Below are 23,886 nucleotides of genomic sequence, written 5' to 3' on the forward strand. Positions count from 1 at the left end.
CGCAAAGGTTTATCAATTGAGTATAATTGCTTTTTATATAAAAATTAGGTTACATCTTATTACGAAATGGACTTTAAGCCTAATTCAATTCCATAGGGTTGAGGTTTGCACCCACTTATATACAATGAAAAGCTCTAATCTCTAGTCAATGTGGGATCTCAAACACATCTATAATTAAAATTCAATTTAAATAAATTTTAAAACATGAAATTTTAAAGTTCTAAAAACTTCTAACCAACTAATTAAACTGGTGAAAGAAAAAAAAAATATATATATATATATATAATTTAAATATTATTCTTATAATTAATAACTTTTCTAATTTTGTTTAACTTGTTTGTCTGTTACATATTATCAAGTATGATTATACTAATTTACATTACACATACGCTAAACTAATTTAAATATTATAATCTCGAAGCAATTTAATTTTTGTATTAAATAAAAATCTAATTGTTACATCAATATCATTCATATCTCATACTGGAGTATCACACTAGAAAACAAACACCTTAAATTATTATTGAATCATTTATATTCAAGATATAAGAAACTTAAATTGCATCTCAATGATTTAAAAGTAATTTTTTACACTTAACATATTTCATAAAAATCCATATTAATCATGTATTTCAAGAAATTAACACTTACTCATTAAAGTCATCATTGATATAAAAATCAACCTTAGAATCTTATCTTAAGATAAATAATTGCATATGTTATAATAAGCATTAATTTTTTTATAATTTTTCACCACCTAATATCTTATCCGTGTGATTAAATTATGTATGAAGTTAAGATATCTCATTTTCGCAAGGAGTTTTGTTATTAATACTACAAAATATAATCACAAGTGTACCGATCAGGTAATCGGAAGTGGACGTGGCAGCAAGCAGCGATAATATAGGCGTGTTGAACGGGACACCTGGCTGACAGAAGGGAAGTACATCGGAAAGTCTGTGTAGTCGCCAATTGTTGGCTTGGCGTTCTCCGATCTCTAGTATGTATAACCGGCGGTCACCAGGCTTGCGTCATAGTCGCCGTATGTGAGTTTTAGGCGATCAAGTGGTTAGAGACCGCCTAAAGGGACACATCGCCGAAAGATCAGGAAGGCTTGCTTAAGGCTTTCAAGGGGTACAAGTACGAAGGACGAGGTTATCAGATGATCATTCCCTAGCCAGAGGTCGAGGCAAGGGAACAGTTTCCCAGAACATGCACGATGTGCAAGTGAAGCAGATCGTGATAGCGGCAGGCGAGAACACAGAGAAGGTGTGCATGGAGACACCCCATACTCGCCACTTAAAGGATCGCGCTCCAAAGGAAGCTGTGCACCAAGTTACTCCTAACTTAGTCGAATAGCTTGAAGAGTAGAGGTGACGCTCAAGTAGAAGGGGGCTCCAGATGGCGACACATGTACAGCTGGATGCGAGCCACGTGTCCAGAGGTATAACCGTCTTTAAGTGCTCAGGTATATAAGAAACTCTTAACAGACTTTGAGGTACGCTTTTCAGAACACTTGAGTACGCTTTGAGAATACTTTCGAGTACACAGAGATTCACTGCGCACGGTTCCTTGAGTTTAGATTTTCTCTCTTAGTATTTGGTGATTCCGTCACTAACTTGAGCGTCGGAGCGCGATCGGCCGCAGCGACGCCACTCTGTTTTCTTCAGGTTTTTGCGAGGAATTGAGGCGTGAAGGACAGAAGCTAACGTGGTGCGAAGCTGATCCAGAAGGAGAAACCTTTGACGTGGCAAGGCTCTTGCACTCAGGTCAACCGGCAGGATCATCAAGTATTGTGAAGAATTGGTTTATTACAAGGTCGTGTTCAAAGGTTCCTAAACCATATGGTGCAGTAGATTATTTGTTAGTTTTAAAGTATTTGGTGGCATAAGATCGTCTATCTTGATCAAAGCTTCTATCATCTTCTTAGGGCATCTTTTTTCAAAGTACCAGAAGGAATCAGACTGTCTGTTGCAACAATTATAACTTCCCAACATTGGTTAACATTTTGAGCTCACATGTGAAGCAATATGCACGTGACTTCAACAACTGTTTTGGTGCGTCTTATGGAAGTTTGTCATACAATTTTAATTGTATAAATATGACCTTGTAATGAACATTTGAAAAAAACTATGAGTTGAGAGTTCACTATGAGATAAACTTTATGTTGTAATCTCGATTTTCTACTTAATGAATTTTTGACTGTGTATGTAGGTTGGAATTAGTTAACACTTTAATAGAGCCACGTTAATTCTCTATGTGATTCTTCGTTTATTCTTTTTGCTTACCTTTTATTTGTTCTTTTGTTATCGCCTAGTGTGTTTGTGTGGTAAACAATCTAGTGAATTGTGAGTTATTTCCTTACAAACTAATATGGTGAGTGTGGAGTAAAGGAAACTGAATTATCATAACTTCCACAAAGTATGAGGTTGATTTACTGGCCAAAATGATCTTGGGTTATAACGGTTTAAGATGTGCATTCTTCTGGTTCAACATCACCTCTTTGAGATTTTTGGAAAGTGAATCCAAGCTTGATAGAACCATGGTTGAGAAGGACATGACTGTGTTGTTGGAGAAGGCGCTCATAGCACAATTGTTATGAGTCTTAAGGACAAGGTGTTAAGGTAAGTGAGGAAAAAGAATATTGCAATAAAGTTATGGATGAAGCTTGAATACTTGTATATGACTAAGTTCCTAGTTGTACCTGAAGTAAGCATTATACTCGTACAAAATGAGTAGTGAAAAGGCAGTCAGTGAACACTTGGACGAATTTAATAAATTGATTCTTGATCTTGAAAATTTTGATGTTTAGATTGATGATGAAGATCAAGCATGATTTTTTTTGTCATTTCCCTAGACACGTGATCATTTCAAGGAGATCTTGTTGTATGGAAGAAATACTTTCTCTTATGGGGAGGTTCAAGATGCTCTGAACTTAAAAGAGTTGAACAAGAAGTTTAACTTTAAGGCATTTAATATTGGGGAAGGCCTTATAGTAAGGTGAAATTGTCTACTAGATATAACGAGGGAGGATTTAGATGGAGGTCGAAGTCGAAGACTCGTGATGGAAAAATAGTAAACGTCTACAAGTGTTCTCACTTGTTATTATGCAATAAGGAAGGTCACACAAGGAAGTATCGTCCTTAGAGGTAGAAGAAGGCTAGCAATCCTGATAGACTGTTTGGGTTTTGTAAACGGTCTAATGAACTGCCTACATCTGGCGAAGTAAATATAGTGGGAGACATTTATGAATCAGCAGAGGTCCTCATGGTGTGATACAAACCACATCAACCAGCAGATGACTAAGGACACAACAAGCACTTCACAAATAGGTCAGTCATCTCAGTATACAAAGTCAAGCCCCACCAAACCTTGAGAGAGCATCAACAAAAGAAGAACCAGATATAAACCAGAATATCATAAGTTGTTCCTTCTTGTCTTTCCACAAGAGAAGTTATGTAAATAAATTGGACCCAATTTGGGGGTCCAAATAGAAAAATAAGCTCGAGTAGGTTAACATAGCATAAATAAGAGTGTATTTAGCAAATTGTGCTTGCGCCAAGCCCATTTTTCATGACACATGCACCTAGAATTAGGGTTTTTAACCTAACTTCTAGAAGTTATGCCTAACGGGCAGTTTCAACACCCTAAGTTGCCCCTCTCCCCTTCCTTTTCTACCCTTCACTCATTTTTTCCTCCAAGTCACTCCTTCCTATATAAAGGATATCTCCCTCCATGTATGGGGACATTGAAATTGAATTAAGTAAAGAAACTATGTGTGAGTGTTTTGTGAGTCTGAGTAATCAATTTATCTAGGTCTTATCTTGAGTGAAGTGCACTTCAAGTGGCGGCTCTGCACCACTTATCTTAGAGTCTCCCACCCCCCAAGTGGCGGAAATCATCCCTTTCATTCCATAAGCTTCCTTCACTCTTTCTCTTTTCTTTACATGCATTTGTTCCTTCCTTTTCTTCATGTTCTTTAATTCCTCCTTTACTTTCGGTCATCTTCATTCATTCCTTGCTTCATTTGTTCTTTATTTTCGCACTATTGCATCACCACACCATATATTTGTGTTTTACTATTTACCCTCTAGAAGTGAATCTTCACACTTATTTAATCACTTGGTTAAGTTCGTGTCTAGTGGGGATCTTCTTTGGGTTCTCACCTTAATTGCTAATTCAAAAAAATCCTAAACAAAAGAGTAACCCATAAAATGTGAAATCTTAAAATCAAGTCACATCATATGTCGATGATTGCGAATGGATTTAAGACTCTGGATGTTCGTTTCACATTACACCTAATTGTATGTGGTTCCAACAATTTACATAACTTAAAGGAGGGTTTGTGTTTTCTTAATGATAACAAGTCTTATAAGATAATTGGTATTGCAACAGTTAAGTTTCATTTGCATGATGGAACTAAGAGGCTTCTTGAAGAAGTTAGGTATGTACCTAACTTGAAATGGGATCATATATCCCTTGGTGAACTTTAAAAGAATGGATATGTATTCAAAGGTAAAAGGAGAGTGTTGAAGGGCTCCATGGTAGTTATGAAGGGTGTAAGGAAGAATGACATGTATGCCTTGAAAAGTGTTGTAGACACTAGGTCAACATCTACTGCTGAGAAAATCGTCTACTCCAAGATAAAGTTATGACATAAAAGGTTAAGTCACATAAGCGAGAAAGTTTAATGGATTTGGACAACCAAGGCTTGTTTGGAAGTGACATAACCGATCATCTAACATTTTGTGAACATTGTCCAAGGAAAAACCTGTAAATTTTGTTTTAACAAGAGTCAATAGAGGATGAAGGGGACCCTTGATTACATTCATGTTGATATATGGTCTCCATCTCACTTCGTAGTTAGATACTTCATTTTGATTTTTGATGATTATTCAAAGAAGTTATATGTCTACCCTTAAAAGACCAAAGATGAAGCATTTGAGAACTTCAGAAGTTGGAAGCGTCTAGTGGAGAACCAAACCAGAAAGACGGTGTAAAGGTTCAAAAATTATAATGGTTTTGAGTTTTGTTCGAAACTACTTAACCCATTATGTAGAGAGCATGGCATAGGTAAGCACTAGACAATTGCATGCACTCCTCAACAAAATGGTCTAGCAGAAAGGTTCAATAAGAGCATTGTGGAAGGAGTTTGAGTTCCAAAGAGTTTTTGGGCTAAATTTATTCCTAATGTTGCCTATTTGATCAACAAATGTCCTTCAAATGCATTGGATATGAAGACTTTTGAAGAAATCTGGTCAAGATACTCTCCCAAATTTGATCATCTAAGAATCTTTGGTTATATTGCTTATGCTCACATTAGGCAGGGTAAATTGGATGTTAAAAGCATGTTTTTTAGGTATTCAAAAAGTGTGAAGGGATATTTTATGTGGTGTCTTTAGTTAGAATTCAAGAAGTGTATCATTAGCATAGACATTGTCTTTAATAAAACTAAAATGGCTTACAAGCTAAAAGTTTTTTAATGTAAGGTTGGAAGTAGTAGTGATGTTGAAAAGACTGACGTTGAGGTGAAATCTAGTATACAAGACGAGTTTGAAGTCATTAGATTGATTGATACGTCTAAAGAAGATAAAAGGTTTGGTCGTTTGAAGATGATAGATATCCTGTTACATTTGATGAAGACCAACATGTAGATGATTACAAACTTCCCAAAGATAGAATAAGGAGAACTTTGGAAAGGAATGGTTATGGAGAGCTAATTCCATTCTCCTTAATGATTGTTGGGCATTAGAAGATGAACATTCTAGTGTATCTTTTGCCTTAATAAGTAAGAAGAGTACTCAATGAATAGAAGCCATGAATGAAGAGATAAAGTTGCTTCGTCTGAAAAAATACTTGGACTCTAGTTCGTAGACCTGAGGGTTCTATGTTGATTACTTGCAAATGGTTTTTAAAAAAAAGATAACGCTCCAGGAACTAATCAATAAATATTCACGGCGAGACTCGTTGCTAGAGGTTTTTCATAAAGGGGAGAAATTGATTACAATGATGTTTTCTTCTGTAGTGAAACACATATCCATATGGATGTTGTTAGCCATAGTTGTTGAACTTAACCTAAGTTGGAACAAATGAATGTTAAGACTACTTCTTTATATGGAGACTTATATGAAAACATATACATGAATCAAAAAGGATTTAAGGAAGGAGTGATACATGTTAGATTTCAGTAATATTTCATATTAAAATACATGCACTTATGGATATTAATTGATAAAATAAACATAAGATAACCTTGAATTTATGAATTTATACATTTTTTTATATATTTTGTGATTTTAATTTGAATAAGAACAATTTATTCCCAAATTTGTGTTAATTTTAGGATTATAGGGAAGAAGGGAGATGATTGGACAAAAGAAGAATACACAAAGCTAAAAAGGGAAAGGTATAATGCACCAACACTCATCAAAGCTCGCCCAAACTCGCCTAAGTCAGACACCCCAGAGGATCTCGCCCAAGCGAAAACAATCTCGCCCAGGCGAGATTACTTTAGTGACGTTGAATCTTTTTTTGAGCAACTCGCCCAAGGGAGTCCAATAAGGCCCAAGTAATAAGTCACTTAACCTAAGCCAATTAGGTTAAATAGGAGGCATGAGGCACAACCATAGACACACATGATTGAAAGGAAATGCCATTGAGTGAATTGTAATCCAGTTGGAAGAATATGAGGTGTTAAAACCCTAGAGGAGGCAACTGTCAAGGAGAAACATATGAAATCTTCTTTTCTTGCTCTCCCTGTTTGTAACAACCAACATGTGTGACTAATTCTACCCTTTGGGATTGAGAGTAATTTGTTCAAACTCTTATGTATTGAGGTGGTATCTAAACATAATATTATGTTCTTGATTGATGATTGGTATTATCATTTTGTTAGTAATGCTTGTTCGCCATGATTTTGAAATTTAGATTTGACTGGAAAGTACTCCTAAGTTTCTGACCCAAATGATAATGCTTAACATATTTTAATGCGAGGAATAAATTTGAAATGTTAATTATTATCAACGTTTGATCTTACTGATAAGAATTTTTTATAAATATGCGAGAAATCAATATTTAGGAGGCATCTTAATAATTTTATATGCGTGGAATCGATATAAATGTATACATGCATCAATATCAATCAAAAGATACAATATTGTCATGCTAATCAAAATACAAAAGAATGAGAAAGATGAACCCCAATCCCTATTTTCCCAATTGAAGCAACAAACTCTTTGACTTTTTTCTTTTTAATCATTGCAATCATAACAAATTCCAACAAACTTTATTATTCTGTTTTCTATTTAGTGAGTCTTTTACTTGATTATTCAACTATTCCTTGTGGGTTCGATATTTGTCCTTCGGGACAAATTATTACTTATGAAAACACAGTGCACTTGCCGTAGAAAAGTCATCAAGGAGGTAAGCAGGATTATGTTTGTAAGTTAAACAAATCCTTATATGGTTTGAAACCATCCCCAAGGGAATAAAATAAACGATTTGATGAATTCAGTGCTAGAATTGGTTTTGAATGTAATAAGCATGATACTTATGTCTACTTTAAGTCTATAGGAGACAATTTGTTTATTGTATTATTGTTGTATGTAGACTATATTATGATAGTAAGAAATAGTAAATATGAGGTAAAAAAAGGTTAAAATAAGCTGAACAACGAGTTTGAAATGAAGAATTGGGGAGTTGTTAGGAAAATATTAGAGATTAAGATCACCAGACAATGTGACTTGGAGTGTTTGTACTTGTTTCAGACCTATTGACTGAGGACCATCAAACCCACCATACACAAGAATAAAAGATAGACGAACTGTTTGTATAAATACTAAAATAAACATGTATAAGAACTCCATTTTGGTTTCTTTTTAAGAGTACTTTATAGATGAAACAAAGACACTCTAGAAATCCTAACTTGTCGCACAAGTAAGGGTTCCTAGAGCATCTCAAAGGAGCATACCTGGCCTCCTTAAGCCACCACACCTCACCTTAGTTAAGTTCACTTAACTAGGGTTATAGTAGCTTAAGGAGCAAACTACCTTCATCTATAAATACCCTAAATCTCACTCATGTATTCTGATTTGCAAATATTGAATGAAGAGTTCAGAACTTGAAACCTTATTCTCTCCCAAATCTCTCTTGCTAGTGAGCCTAAATGACCTGGTGAACCTAATGAAAGTTGGCCAAACCTCTTTCCCTTCATTGCACCTTCAACTTCATCGAATCCTTGCACCTTCTATCTATTTTGGTGCACCTATTTCACTCTAAATTCGTTGCCACAACATTCATTCCATCAACCACAAGCTTGGATTGCATCACCTATCTCAAAAATATCCTTGATAAGTTTGGTATGACAAACTTAAAACTTGTTTCCACACCTCTTGTTTCCTACTATAAGTTGAGTGATGAATAATCTCCTAAGACAGTGGAAGAAAAATATTATATGGACGATCTTTTAAATGTCAATCTTGTTAGTTCCATATGTATGTTATGGTTTGAATATGTAGGCAAATTCTCCTTGCACTATATCAATTTCAACTTACATCCAATTTGTCATTAAAAATTATTAAAATGTTTATGCGAAAGACCTTGAATGAAAGAAGAGTGTGGATAAATAAATACTTTTAAAACTTTTTTTCTAGAAAGCATTTTTGGATTTGGATTTTCATAATATATTTTTAAATTTCGATTTTTTTTTTTCTGTATTTTCAGATTTTGTGTTCCAAATCTTCTTTTTCAGTTGGATTTGGATGTTTGAAATATATTTTTGAATTCTAAAAATTCTTTTTTAGAAGGCATTTTCAGATCTAGTGTTCCGAATTTTCTTTTCTAGAATGTTTTTATTTATTTAGAATTTTGTTTTTAGAATGGAAATTTGATTTTTAAATTATATTTTCTGAATTTTAGATTTTTAAATTCAGGATAAAAGATAATTTTAGAAAATTTAAAAGATGATAGGTTGTAGGTTAAAATTGATATTATGTAGAAAAAAAATATGTAAACGCTGACACTAGATATACCCAAAATAAATAATCTTTAAAAGAGACATATCAACATTGAAGAAGCAATCTCTTCAGCTTAGGCTTCCACTCTATGCACAATTCCTGTGTTCGTGTTGCATGACATAATAATATGAGATCAGGTAACAAATGTCTTCTTGTTAACGTTCTTTTTCATGTTTGTGTTACTCTATAGATGTTTCTGTGCAATGATGTATCTCCCCATCCTTTTATGTTTTCAAGCTTCACCCTTTTTTTGTGGGGATAATGCTGTTTATGTGGCACTTGCAGGTACTATGGGTGTGTAGTTTGATTGTGGAAGAGGTATGGCTTGTTTTTCTTTACCTTGTAATACTGGGTCATTTGTTGTTGTTACCCCTTCCATGGCCCAAAGAACATATTTTGGGGTGTGTGGAGGTTTGGGCACTAGGTCATTTGTTTTTACTTCTCTAGGGTTTAACCAATGCTACAAGTTTCCACATGGGTTTGTTTGGGACAAGAAGGTAGGGTATTGTGGTGGTAGAAGTAGAGTTCCCTCATTGAGGGTTCCTTATTGTTGCAAGACCCCGCTTGGTGTTTCAAGTAACAACAAAATTGAGCCATTTGCGAGTAGAAGCAAGGGTGAGAGGAAGACTCACTATGGTAAGGGTGAAGGTAATAGGTTGAAGAAGAGGTTTTCATTGAGATTGCGGCCAAGGTTACGGTTATTGGCTATGAGAATGAAAAGGGCTTCCATTAAGTCCATTTTGAATGAGTTGGAGGTACTTATTCGTAAGAACATTAGAGCAGTGGCGTTTTCTGCCTCAGTTTCTGTTGTGTTCAGCCTTTGTTTCATGTTTCTAAAACTGACAGCACTCCCCCCTCCGAAATCTGTTCCATATTCTGACTTGATTACCAGCCTTCAGAATGGATATGTTGAAAAAGTTTTAGTTGAAGAGGGGTCCCGGCGTATATATTACAACATGAAGTCCCAAATTGTTGAAAATGATCATGTTTCTGGTGAAGAATCTCAAGTTGTAGATGTTTCCATTGATGCGGATGTTGATAAGATGGGGAGTGAGAGTGCTTCTAGGGCTGGCCAAACACCAGTGGTGAATGTACTAAAGAAATTCTCTAAGACCCGAGCTTCAACTCCTGAATGGCAGTATTCCACAAGAAAAATAGATCATGATGGAAAATTCCTTGTTAGTTTGATGAGAGAAAATGGGGTTACATATAGCTCTGCCCCTCAATCTGCGTTGATGTCAATGAGGAGTACTTTGATCACTGTGATAACACTGTGGATACCTTTAATTCCATTGATGTGGATTCTATATCGTCAACTTTCTACTGCTAATAGTCCTGCAAGGAAACAGAGGCCTAATAGTCAGACAGTTGGATTTGATGATGTGGAAGGTGTTGATTCTGCAAAAGTAGAGCTCATGGAGGTAATTATCTCATGCTAGAATGCTTATAAATAATTATGTAATAAAATAGCAAGAAGAAATACGGGAACATTTTGTTGGAGAAGATCAGTAAGGCTAACTGGTATGGTCGTATTATAAAACTAAATAAAAATGTTGGTACGTAGTTTGTAGTAGTTTGACATCTTTTGTTTCTTTTATTACTTTTTGGATTTCTACTTATTTATCACTTTGAAGTTGGAATTAGTGATCAATGGTACAATATTTAGCTTATTACATGAGAAGGGGCATAAAAGCTTTAGTATAATGAGCTAAGAAAGTGCAACTAATTAACTTCATGACTTGTAATTTGTGAGACGTGACGTGACAGTATTTCATAGATAACATTCTGGCTTTCGTTTAAATAAATTCTGAATTTATTATCTCAGAATCATTATGTTCAAATCCATTTGACTGTTTTAAGATAAAGAATACTTTGGTCAGGCAATTGTTTTGTGTCAAAAGCAAATTCATTTATTCCTAAGGTTCTGTTATGCTCTTATTTTAGATCTCCTCAATCATAAATAGCATGTAGTTCTGTTCATTATTATTCTCGGCTTCACTATTTAAATATTTTTGGAATGGCTCATACTCCTCGCTGCTGCTGTATGAGCATACTGATGCAGGGTTGGACAATTAAGACATTGAAACAAGGTTTCCCTGCCAATTAGATATGCTTAACTTAAAGGTAGTCATTTAAAGTTATGCCTCTTATAAGTATAGCCTGTGGCAATTGGGTGCATTATCTTGAAAGTAGTCACGAATGCATCAAAATATTGTAGATTGAAAACTAACATTTTTATGAACTATGAGCTGAATAAGGAAAGATATTAGACAGTTGTCCTTTTGGTTAGTTCATTTAAAAGGGTTGATTAGATAAAAGGGGGAAATTGGATTAGAGGGATTTGTTCTGTGAAAGGAGAATCCTTAGTAAACGGCAAAAGGAATCGTTGGATAAGAGACCCCTCTTAGTCTCAAAAATTTAATAAAACTGTTCATTTTTTAATTTGTTTCTATCTATTTTCCTTTTCTTCTCTCTTGGTTCATAAATAACATCTTCAATTATTAATATCCAATTTGAGATATGTAACCATTTTGCTAAAAAGATTACTCAGAGATAGGAAAATTTCACACATGAAAAGTTTAAGATGAAGCATGGAAAAATATTACATGATATTCTGTTAATTAATTGGCCCCATCTAATAATTTAATATGAAGAACTAAATTGTAACAACTGGAAAATGAATTTCTAATTATGCTATTGTGGATTTAACCAAATGCCTTGATATATTGGTGATTTATAATTTTAGCAGTGTCAATGGTTAAGCAAACAACTTCTTTGTGTTATTGTTATTGATAAACATTCTCTTTTTGTAGATAGTTTCATGTCTTCAAGGGGATATAAATTACCGCAAGCTAGGGGCAAAGCTACCTAGAGGCGTGCTGCTGGTGGGTCCTCCTGGAACTGGGAAGACACTACTTGCACGGGCAGTGGCAGGGGAAGCAGGTGTACCCTTTTTCACTGTATCTGCAAGTGAGTTTGTGGAGTTGTTTGTTGGAAGAGGGGCGGCTAGAATCAGAGACCTTTTCAACTCGGCAAGAAAATTTGCACCATCAATCATATTCATTGATGAACTTGATGCAGTAGGAGGCAAGCGTGGAAGAAGTTTCAACGACGAGCGTGACCAGACATTAAACCAGGCAAGTTTTTACATAATATGCTGTATTTCTTTATCAGATACAAATTATCAACAATTGGTTATGTTTATGGCTCACTAGTCAGTGCTGACTATAGAGTAAAGTGTGGTGGGAAAATAATGTGCAACAGTCCAGTTTCTTCAGTTATTTCACAGTATTAGTAGATGCTTTCTAGGTGAAAGATAAACACTTCATATGTTAAATTGGAATTAAGTATGAAAGTGAGAAACAAATCATATTCTTTTAATAGTTATATGCTCTAAGCTGAATTTCAAAGTATGCTGTGTGTATGTAGTTGCTGACAGAAATGGATGGATTTGAATCAGAGATGAGAGTGGTAGTCATTGCAGCAACTAACCGGCCAGAAGCCTTGGATCCGGCTCTATGTCGCCCTGGTCGTTTCTCAAGAAAAGTATATGTAGGCGAACCTGATGAAGAAGGAAGGAGAAAAATATTGGCTGTGCATCTGAGAGGAGTTCCTTTGGAGGAGGACACTAACATCATTTGCCATTTAATTGCTTCTCTTACTACTGGTTTTGTAGGTGCTGATTTGGCAAATATTGTCAATGAATCCGCTTTGCTTGCTGCTCGTAGAGGTAAAACCAGCTTACATTTTTATATTTAATGTGTGATTGGTTCAACATATTTTAGAGAAATAATTACTTATTATTGTTAGTTTTCTTAGAGAACTTAAAAAAAGCAATTATTTCCTAAACATTAATTCTAACCAAACATGCACTAGCTCACTGGTCACTGAGCTGTTGCATTCACAAATTAGCATTTCTCAGTAGATTGTTTCTCAACTAATGTTTACCTATTTGATCATAGATGAAGCATTGTGAAACTTAGTCCTAGATATATTAGTTTTAGTTGCCTTAAAAAGATATGGCAAAATGAGTTGCCTGGTCCAAATGTAGGTTGTGGACTATAACAAGCCAGGCCAAAAAGTATAGATTCAATTTGGGCCGGTAAAACAAAACCCGAGCTTGGTAAAGGCCTTTTCTTCTTGCACACCCCATGGGGTGGTGAAATAACCAAGTTGCCCTTAGTTATTGTTGTTGTTGTGCATGTGCATGTTTGCCCATGGGGTATGTTTATTCCGGTATGTGCATGTGAAGGTTTTGGAAAGAGTACATTGTGTCAACTAAAAATATTTTGAGATGAATATGTTTAGGATTTGTCTTCCGATTATACATTCTAGAATACAAATTTGTATTTTGAATTTTACATTCTAAAATAAATTGTATTCTGGATTGTATGTTCTAGACCTTAAAAAAATATTTAAATATTGTGAAGGTTTCTGAATTGCACAGTTTAGGGTTTAGGGTTAGAATATTCAAATTTATGGGGTTGGAGGTTGAAATCAGAGGGGTGCAGGAAGAAATGGCCCTTGGTTAAAGCTTTTTCTGGGCTTTTGACGGGTTTTGTGGGCTAAGCTTGGATCAGGCTTAGATGAGGTTGGAGTAAAAGGTTTGTGTTTAATTTGAGGACTGTTTCTTCCTGCACCTCCATGTTCTTCTGCCACCCCCATACAAAACATGAAAATATCTTTTTATCATTTTTGTGTCACCCCATAGAGTAGCTTCCGGATTATGTAATTCAGACATGCATTTGAAAAAAGACTTCCGGATTATATAATCCGGAAGCTAAAAAAGACTTCCAAATTATGTAATTTGGAAACTAATCATGCATCTGAAAAGACTTACAGATGATGTAATCCGGAAGCTAATTACAAATTTGAAAATAGACTTCCAGAGTACGTAATCTGTAATATTACATAGGGACATTTTTGGAAATATGAAAATTTATAGAGGTGAGAGAAGAATATATGGAGGTGCGGGAAGAAAGAGCCTAATTTGAGCTCAAATTTAAAGCTCAAGTGTTATATTTCATTGGGTAGGTTTGGCCTAGTCCAGCTGACCTGATTTGTTTTGCCACCTATTTTCTTCCCACTACAATTCCTTCTACTTCACTTTGCCTTCTTTCTTGTTTTTGCAAAAAAATTATGTGTGTAGAGTTTGAAGTGTGATGAAGAGTTTAGGAGTGACCATGTACTTGGATTTTGCAGGTAGTGAAACTGTGGCAAGGGAAGATATAATGGAAGCAATAGAAAGAGCAAAATTTGGAATCAATGATAAACAATTGAGGTCTAGTAAACTAAGCAAGGAGCTTACCAAGCTATTCCCATGGATGCCATCATTGATGGGAAAAAATGAAAGGAGACAGGATGACCAGCAAGGACCATTAGGTTATCAATCACTGAGTTCATGATTTTTCTTCTTAAATTTCCTTATATTTTTTCCTCAATATTTCTTCATTTCATTGTTACCCTTTACATAAGCTTCAGAATATACAGTGTCACATCAGAAAGAGAAAATATAATATAGCTGGTAAAAGCCAAGTTTATGGCCACTAAGCACTTCATTCTGTCTGCAATTTGAGGATGCAACATTTATATTTATGTTTTTGTTTCCTGCACTGAATCATTTCATTTTGCAACTTACACTATTTCCCAACTAAAATGACAGAAATACTCATAAGTTTTTTAAAAGGTCTTCTGGAAATCCAAATCAGTAAACCAAATTTTCTCTTTTAAAATTCGTATTCCTCAGTTCATAACTAACATTCTGGATTTTGCTTTCTAGAATTTGTTTTCTATTTCAAAATCACTTATGGATTTCCATTTCTGGGAAACAAAATACACACAAATGCTTATGGATTGCTTATTTGGAAAGGTCTTTGTCGATTTCCAGAATCCAAGTTTCATAATCTTTTGTTTCAAATCAAAATTTCAAGGCTAACTATTCCTGAAAACAAATTCATTCCTGTTCAGCAACAAAGTTTAGATTACAGATAACAAAACCACCAAAGCAGAGGACAGTTTGACAGTAAATTTGAACTTCAATTTAGCAGCAGCACATATGCATCCTTAAATGCATATCACTCCTATTCTGGACAGAAAATGTATGATTATTTTGCAAATTGAATTGATCTAACAATTATTCTTGCAAAGATAAACATGGTCCTTTCCAAGGAATCAACCACTTTCATTCCTCCCTATCCCCACAAGTAAACCAATGTAGTGCACCAATTGCAACAAAAGTTAAGTATGATAGTTTAAATCATTTTAAATCAGAACATTTAAGTTGAGCTCTTTGTTCCTGGTAAGAAATATATTTAATAAGTTTTAGTGAGTTATATGTTATTCTCTAATTTTTTTTTCGAGTATTACAAATAATCCTTTACTTTTTACTAAAATTTTAGGTAGTTTTATTCTATCTTTTTATTAAAAATCATAAATTCTATAACTTATTTAGATAAGTTATTATAATAATAATAATAATAAATAATAATAATAAAAGTATTAATAACAAATAATGATATTAAGAAGTTAATAATGACTTTAGATGAGTTATATTAATAATAGAAGATTAGATTAAAGTACAATTTTCAATTGGCTTAATTACATTTTAGTGTTACTATTTATTTGTTCAATATCCTTGAGATATTAATAACCAATTTCTATTTAAAACGGTAATACACAAATAAGAGTGTTTTTAGTGATATTGTTACTAATCAAAACTAACAATCAATTTTAGACTGAGTGTAAAAAAATTCAAGAGATAAAATCGCATTTATTTTAAAAAAAAGTAATTAAACTTTCAATTTTCGCATTTCTTGTTTCATAAATATGATTTTTTATGGCTTAAATATATGTAAGTTCCTCCATGGATGATTTCAAGTCCATCATTTCCATGCCCACCGCCGCCGCCACCGCCGCCACAACCGTCGATAACATCTGGAATAAGATCGTCGCCGGTGCTCATCCACACCACCCCGCCGCTGCCGGAGACTACAATGGCGGTGCCGGAGACTACAGTGGCGGTGCCGGAGACTACCGTGGCGCTAGCGCCCTGGAGTTCTACGAGGGCAGCTCCATGGAGAATTTATCTTCTTCTTCGTCTCTCCCTGTTTCTTTCTCTCTTCCTCTCCCTTTCCACGCCCAAGGCCCTTCCTCCGTAGAACCCTTTGGAATGGGCACTGCGTCCTCCAATTTGGTTCACAGAGGTAGGAGAAGGGTGGTGGAGGAACCCATGGATAAGGCCACGATTCAGAAGCAGAGGAGGATGATCAAGAATCGTGAGTCTGCAGCTAGGTCGCGGGAACGCAAGCAGGTACGTATTTACTCTGACTTTGTTTGATGTGAAAAAATGGCTAATGTTGTGTATCAGTGTTGGGATTATTGAACCTGGTACTTGTGGGAACCCTATAACCTTACGTTTGATTAATTTAGGATTTTTGTTTTTGTGGTTTTGTTCCTTTGCTGCACAGGCTTACACAATGGAGCTGGAGTATAAGGTTCAACAGCTGGAGCAAGAGAATACCCACTTAGTCAATGAAGAGGTGAGGTTCCTAACTGTTACCAATTTTCAAGTTAAAACCAAATAATTGGTTTGTGGTTTTGATGGATATTCTATTAAATGAGTATTGTTTGAATGCATTGCATGATTTAGCATTCTTTAAAAACTTCCCTCTGTGAATTTGAGTCTCATCTTTTGTTGTGAATCTACTGACTTGTTCTATTAAATCTTCTTGGGTTTCGAATGCAGGCTGAGAATAGAAGGCAGAGGAGAAAGCAGGTCTGTAATATATCTGCTCTCCTTTCTACATCTTCATTTGCATGTTCTTGTCTTCATTTGCATGTTCTTGTGTATTTTAGCTGCTATACTGTCTTGTGATGACATGTGTTTATTGAAGAACCCAAATTCTATTTACATTTTTTCTTTTGATAAGTGTGGATTCATCTATAAAAATGTTAGTAAGTTGTGTTAGTAGATAATCATTTCATTAATACAATTAAGGTTATCATACTCAAGAGTTTACGATGACTCGTGGAAGTCCAGTAAACTCGACTCGTAAATCCGACTCGTAGACTTGTAAGAGTCTACTTCACATAATTTAAAAATAAAATAAAATAAATTCATGATACCAATTGCATAATATTAAAATAAATAAGTTCATACACCAATAAAATAACTTCTAGATGGCATTCTTACTTGTAAGTGGCAGTGAAAATGTTAAATTTAAACTAGTTCCAGACTTCTTATTATATCCCAAAAATTAAAAAAAATTCAATTAGTCAATCTACCCTAAACAAAAATCCAATTTGTCCAAAGCAGTAAAAAAAGTAAAAAAACTACAGGATGCCCAAAAATCTATCCCAAACCCAATGAACAAAAAAGCCTCAATCCATTTTTAAAAGCTCAAACCTAATTTTAAAAACCCTAACCTAATATGTCCCAACCTGTCGTCACCACCCTAACCCAATCTGTTCTCACTGCAGCAGCAGTCGCGAACGGTGCAGTGCGACAAGGATCGCAGCGAGACGAGATGCGACGACCAACGATACGATGCGACGAGCGGCGTGGTGCGACAAGCGGCGCGGTGCGGTGCGGTGTGACGAGCGGCTCGACGAGATGCTGCCGCGATGACCTAATCACAAGGAAACGTACCATTTTGGGTCCATTTTACGTAACTTGGTGACTCGGACTTAAACTCGCGAGTTTGACCGAGTTTAACCGAGTTTGACCGAGTCAACTTCGGGTTTAATAAAAAACGAGTTTACTCCCGAGTTGACTTGCAAACCTTCACCTAACTCTTAAACTCTTAAGGGTTTACGAGTTAACCCTAGAGTTTGATAACCTTGAGTACAATAGACTTCCATCTAGTCTATTCTTATAATTTTTTTATGAATATGTATAGTCTACTTATGTATCGTTTTTGTTAACATATGAGTTTTGGTCTAATCTTCCATATTTTTGTATTTTTTTTATTTTTTTAATAATACTTTTTTATGTAAAGACAGATGATTGTTGTTAGTTGAGGTGTCAGTATACCTAAATCAAAACTTTTTATAAAAATTGTGTTAACAAGAGTCTGTACTCTCTTTTTGCAGTAAATTGAACTTATTTACTTCTCTCAAGAATTGCAATTTATGTAGCAGAATGACCCCAAAAAGTAATAGGTGATAAATGATGTAACCAGTGTGAAACCTCAGATAGATTGTTACTTTTTTATTTACTTCTCCTTAAGAATTACAATTTCTGTAGCAGAATGACTTCAAAAAGTGATAAGTGATAAATGATGGTGTGAAACCTCCGATAGATTGTTAGTTTTTGATGTGATGTTTTGCAGATCTAATGTGTATCCCTTGAATTTGATTTGATGTAGCTGATGGAGACCATCATTCCAGTTGAGGTGATGCGCAAACCCAGAAAAAAATTTGGGAGACAAAATTCATTCTGATGTGTTTTCTCATCACTCATCTCATCAACAAAATAGACTTTGTGGCTTGGAATGTGTAAGTATGAAAGGAGGGTAGGTTTAAGAGATTATACTGTCATTCACTGTATAGAAAAAATAATTGGAGCCAAATAATCTAAGTTTGTGGCTTGGAATGTAAATATAAGAAGGGTAGGTTTTAGAGATTACATTGTCATCATTCAGTGTATAGAAAAAAAAAAATTAGAGGCAAATAATCTAAGATTTTTTTATTCATTCTGAGAGTATTGGTTTTGGGATCATGCTTAGTAGAACAATTTCTGACAGACTGGGGAAAATAATTTCATTTAGCATATTGTGCCATTTGTTTAGCTAGATGGCATGGCTTTTTTCTTTGACCAGAATTATTTGCATTGAATAAGATGAAATGAATTTTTATTTAAAGAGTACATTAAATAATTTAGGATTTATATTTAGTTTTAATGATCATTTTGATCTCACCATGTTTTAGAAAAATGTAATTTCATCCTATTTTTTTAAAAAAAGTTTAAGTACAAGTTCACTTTTGTTAGATTGTTGTTATTATAATAGATTTACCTGAGAGTTTCTTGTAAATGCATATTGAAGAATAATGTTTTGTCATCAAATTGAATATGTTAAAATAATTTGAGATGAAATTGAATTTTTTAAAAAAGTGAGATGAAATTACACTTTCTCAAAACATTTTGGGATCAAAATAGTCACTAAACCTTATATATATTTTTGGATTTTTGAATAATTTGGAATTTTATTTAATTCATATTTTTATTGAAATAGTACATTAAATTTATGATGTGTATTTAGGATTCATGACCATTTTGATTTCAATAATTAAAAGAAAGCAATTTCTTCCTTACTTTTTAAAAAAATTCGGTATGATCTCAAAGTTTCTTAAAAATTGAGTGCAATTTTCCTCTTGTTAGATTGTCATCATCATTATAATAAATTCACCTCAACTTTTGTTGTCATTATATATTGAAGTAATTCTGACCAAATTGAATTTTTAAAAACAGAGAAAATACATTTTTAAAAAAAAAATTGGGATCAAATAGTCATTAATTGTATTTATTTACGATTTTTTTAATAATTTAGAAATTTTATTTATTTCAAATTTTTATTTAATATGAAATTAAATAAATTAATTTTTGTATTTATTTAAAATTTTGAATAATTTAGAAATTTTATTTATTTTATATTTTTATTTAAGTAGGAGATTAAATAATTTAAGATTTGTATTTATTTAAGATTTTGAATCATTTAAGAACTTTGTTTATTTAAAATTTTGAATAATTTTTTTTTTATTTCAGATTTTTATTTAAGTAGAAGATTAAATAATATAGGATTTTGTATTTATTTAGAAGTTTGAATAATTTAGAAATTTTATTTAAGATATTAAGTAATTTAGGATTTGTATTTATTTTAGATGTTGAATAATTTAAGAATTTTGTATATTTCATATTTTTATTTAAGAAAGATTTTAAATAACTTAGGATTTTGAAAACATTTAAAATTTTATTTATTTTAGATTTTTATTTAAGTTGGATATAAAATAATTTAGAATTTGTGTTGATTGTAACACCTTGAAATACATTTAAGTATTATAAACTACATCCTAAAACCCTCCAACACCTGTATGATCATGCTCGTGTACGTAGTACATCTAAGTATTATAAACTACATCCTAAAACCCTCCAACATCTGTATGATCATGCTCGTGTACATAGTACGGTCATTGCAATTCAAACACAACAAAAAAAAGTAAGGGTAAGCTAATGAAGAGAAATTTCATAACATATCTAATCCATTGCAAAAAGAACCAATCAAACTAATCATTTATAAACATTTCTTTAAATGTTGTCATATAAAATTTGAATATTAATTTCGTCATTCATATAGACCACATATGGATCTATTTTCAATCACAATAATTGGATTTCATTTCAATCCCACTTCGTCTTTCAGAAGACTCACTAAGTATGCTTCTACCAGAGACTAACACTTGATCCAAAGATTGCCAACGAATCTAAGAGAAAGGATTATGGTAAGTTCAAACATCCAATACTGAGTGTATACTGCGGGATCCGGTGTGTATGAACTCCCTCTCAACTTCTCAGCATGTGAAATCTTAGTCTATATGACTTAGATCATCAATGAAGCTAGATGATCTCTATTAAACATAGACTTTTCATACTTAATGCCATCAAACAACTCATACATTATCCCAAATGTATGATATCAATTTCATACAATTTTCATCATTCATATATAATACATATCATTCAATCACATATAACATTTAAAAAGTCATACCATTCAAGAACTTTTCCAACATCAAAAACATTATTTAACTTTCAAACTATCAAAATATAATATTTATACTCACACAACATAAAACCAAACAATTTTATCAACTAACATCCCTATAAGAGAAATTGAAACTTGGAACCACGTTCCTTCCACATTCGATCTTCTAGCCTACAATACTATTAAAAGTTAAAGTTAGTTTCCTTTACCTGAAATTCCACTTGTGGAAATTCCACCTCAAATAGGAGAACCACAAAAAATTTAGGAACCTAGAGCAAGTTATCCAAATATCACCAAATTTTAGTATATGATAAAACAAGTTAAGAGAAACACTTTTCTCAACTGTCTTGATGACTAAATCATAGAGAAAAACAGAGAATAAGAGATCTTTAAGGTAAAATGAACTTACTCTGTTTGAAAATCTAATCGGGTAGAAATGTACCCTAACTCCTCAACTAGACCCAATAAAGTATGTCAATGATAAGAACCATGACCAACAACAAAGTATAGAAAATTTACACAACAAAGTAGAAACACCATCAAAAGTCCAATGATTATTCATATTGGAGCCTACGCATTTCATATATAAGAATAGAGGAGAGTTTTGTAAGTTAGCTCATGAAGCTCTCTTGTGCCCACACATGTGAAAACTCTAATAACATCTACGCAAATGGATGACTTTAGCACACGAAAAATACAATTATATTGGGCTTAAAGCATAATAATTGTGCTTATCAACTACGTAATCAGTCTCAAACCCTATTGTAGTCACTACAAATATTGGGGTGTAGTGAGGCATTGAACTTGAAACCAAATCACTATCTTAAGACATCACTTCCTTGATGGAATTAGTATATTTGTGCAAGTACCACATTATCACTTACAATTTTTAGAAAATAAAATCAAATGCAAAAATGGAAAATGATATGACTTAATACAAAACAAAAGAAGTAACTATATATATACTGAAAAATAAGTATTAAAAAAAGTAGTGAATATATATCTTTGGTATTTCAAAATTCAAATTAAAAAAGTATCCACCAATACAACCATAACCTATATAGAATTAGAAAAAAAAAGCTTTAATAAAATCCTAAACCCTAATACGAAAAGGCTAATTAAGAATAATTAAGAATGTATGTAGTAGGAATTAGGAATAGAAATATGAATATTAAAAACCTGTAACCATGTCCTGAACCTAGATCATACACAAATGGAGTTAAAAACCTTAATACAAAATCTGATGTCAACAAAACATACAAAGGAAGTTAATCACTTCGAAGTATGATTAAAAGGCAAATTAAGTTATTACAAAACATGTCAAGACCCAAAAACAAATAGAAAAATAAAAGTTCATGGAATTAAAAAGAAGTTAAAAACCCTAAAAACATCATATTTAACTAAAACATTTCTATACAATATTAAGGAAAGATCTTATCATGAAGAAAAACTTATAAACTATATAATAACACTTTCTATAAAAGACGCCTCAAAAGATGCAATGTTACTTTTCCAAAGCAAGATTTTTCCTTGACGTGGTTGAAGATATCGTGGAGACATTTGTAGAAAAAACATTAACATAAATTATAAGATAAAACCTAAAAACATTTGTAGAAAAAACATTAGCATAAATTATAAGATAAAACCTAAAAGATTTCTGGCTTTGAGAGAAAAATTCGAAAAGAGCGAAAGACAAAGACAGAGAGTGAGGGTGAGAGAGAAGTATGTGACCGTGTGAGAGAAATGAAAAGTGCTTCAGTGTGTGAGAAATAAAACGTACCACGTGTCCGCCATAAAACGTTCCACGTGTCCACCATAGGATGAGCCACGTTGCCTTTTTTTCTACTTTTGATTAAAATGTTTTTAAATTATTTTGTATGAAAAATTGTTGTGTTAACGTGTAAGAAATTACCTTGAATGTAGGTTTTGTGTTCATTATAGATAGATAAATAACATAATATAAAAGAAATAATATTATACATAATAATAAAATGTTTATATATATATATATAGTCATAAAATTAAATAAAAATTTCAGAAAAGACATCACTTAAATATTTTTTTTTCTAATAGATTTGTTGATGGAATCTATGCGACCAAATAAAATCCATAGAAAAATACATCGCGAAATATTTCATATTAATTGTAACACTATATGTAATTAATCGGTACAATTAACAACAAAATATTTCCATTGCAAAATTTATCAATAAAAAGCATGTTACTTCTTTATTACGGATTATAAATTACACATCACAAAAGTAGTTTGAATGAATGTCTATCACGTATTTTTTATAATTGTCACATAATTCACCACAAATTAAAAGGATTGTTTTGCATCATAAAATTCCGTCATCAACTTTAATGTTTCTTCGAGATCGATTTAAATCCCTTTTTAATTGAACACAAGGTTGATTAAAAATTAAAATTACTCTCATGTTTCATATATTAACAATTGAAATTACCCAAAAGGTAGAAATTGTATTAGGGTTGAATAAGTATAAATAATTCTTGTAACTACTTATGTATGATTTCAATTAAGTGAGTATGATTATATATTTGCTAATATATAAAATTTTTGAAAAAAATAAAATAGGAAAATAATTATTTGAAAGCATATGTATGTTAAAAGTATTGTTACATATATATTTATATTGAAACAAATAATTTTATATTTAAAGAATAAAATGATTTATTTTATATATAACTAAGTATTTAAATAAGATCAAAATGCAAGTACTTATATATTTTATTATGCACTATCTCGTCTTACTAAATAAAAGGATATATTCATTTAATTTAATTATGTATTTTAATTTATAACCACTTTTACTCACAAATATGAGTTATGTTGTTCTCCTCTATATCACCACTAAATAACTTTTTATTAAGGATGTGTATTAAATATATACATTAAAAAGGAACAATGTCCCTTAAACAAAAAGAGTGATCTTTAGTTCATAAAAACTACTTAAAAAAATATTAAATAACAATTAAATTTAAAGACAAAAAATAATTAGTCACTTAGATATTATTTTAAAGACTAAATAATTATTAATATTTAAAATGATTTTTATTATTAATAAAAAATTATAAAATAGTTTCTACATTGA

The 23,886-nt window shown here is 32.7% G+C and overlaps 2 protein-coding genes across 5 annotated transcripts; both read left to right on the forward strand.

The window, feature by feature from the left end:
• Positions 1 to 8,962: 8,962 nt before the first annotated feature.
• LOC137837068 (cell division protein ftsH) lies at positions 8,963 to 14,564 on the forward strand. Of its 4 annotated transcripts, none has more exons than XM_068645924.1 (5): positions 8,963 to 9,151; positions 9,300 to 10,435; positions 11,828 to 12,151; positions 12,444 to 12,744; positions 14,217 to 14,564. In XM_068645924.1, exons 2-5 carry the CDS (start codon positions 9,335 to 9,337, stop codon positions 14,417 to 14,419), a joined length of 1,929 nt encoding a protein of 642 aa, XP_068502025.1. In that variant the 5' UTR covers positions 8,963 to 9,151; positions 9,300 to 9,334; the 3' UTR covers positions 14,420 to 14,564. The 4 variants fall into 4 exon arrangements, 3 of the variants coding, with proteins under 3 accessions (XP_068502025.1, XP_090157852.1, XP_090157851.1); XR_016520589.1 differs by having other exon boundaries at positions 9,018 to 9,151; positions 11,832 to 12,151; XM_090301726.1 differs by lacking the exons at positions 12,444 to 12,744; positions 14,217 to 14,564 and adding an exon at positions 11,077 to 11,138 and having other exon boundaries at positions 9,018 to 9,151; positions 11,832 to 11,969.
• Positions 14,565 to 15,838: 1,274 nt separating this feature from the next.
• On the forward strand, positions 15,839 to 18,703 carry LOC137837070 (uncharacterized). The gene is made up of 4 exons (XM_068645927.2): positions 15,839 to 16,323; positions 16,481 to 16,552; positions 16,759 to 16,788; positions 18,380 to 18,703. Exons 1-4 carry the CDS (start codon positions 15,877 to 15,879, stop codon positions 18,452 to 18,454), a joined length of 624 nt encoding a protein of 207 aa, XP_068502028.2. The 5' UTR covers positions 15,839 to 15,876; the 3' UTR covers positions 18,455 to 18,703.
• The last annotated feature ends 5,183 nt before the right edge of the window (positions 18,704 to 23,886 follow it).

This window comes from Phaseolus vulgaris, chromosome 4 (genome assembly GCF_051622355.1).
Source record: "Phaseolus vulgaris cultivar YP4 chromosome 4, ASM5162235v1, whole genome shotgun sequence".
NCBI classification, from domain to species: domain Eukaryota; kingdom Viridiplantae; phylum Streptophyta; class Magnoliopsida; order Fabales; family Fabaceae; genus Phaseolus; species Phaseolus vulgaris.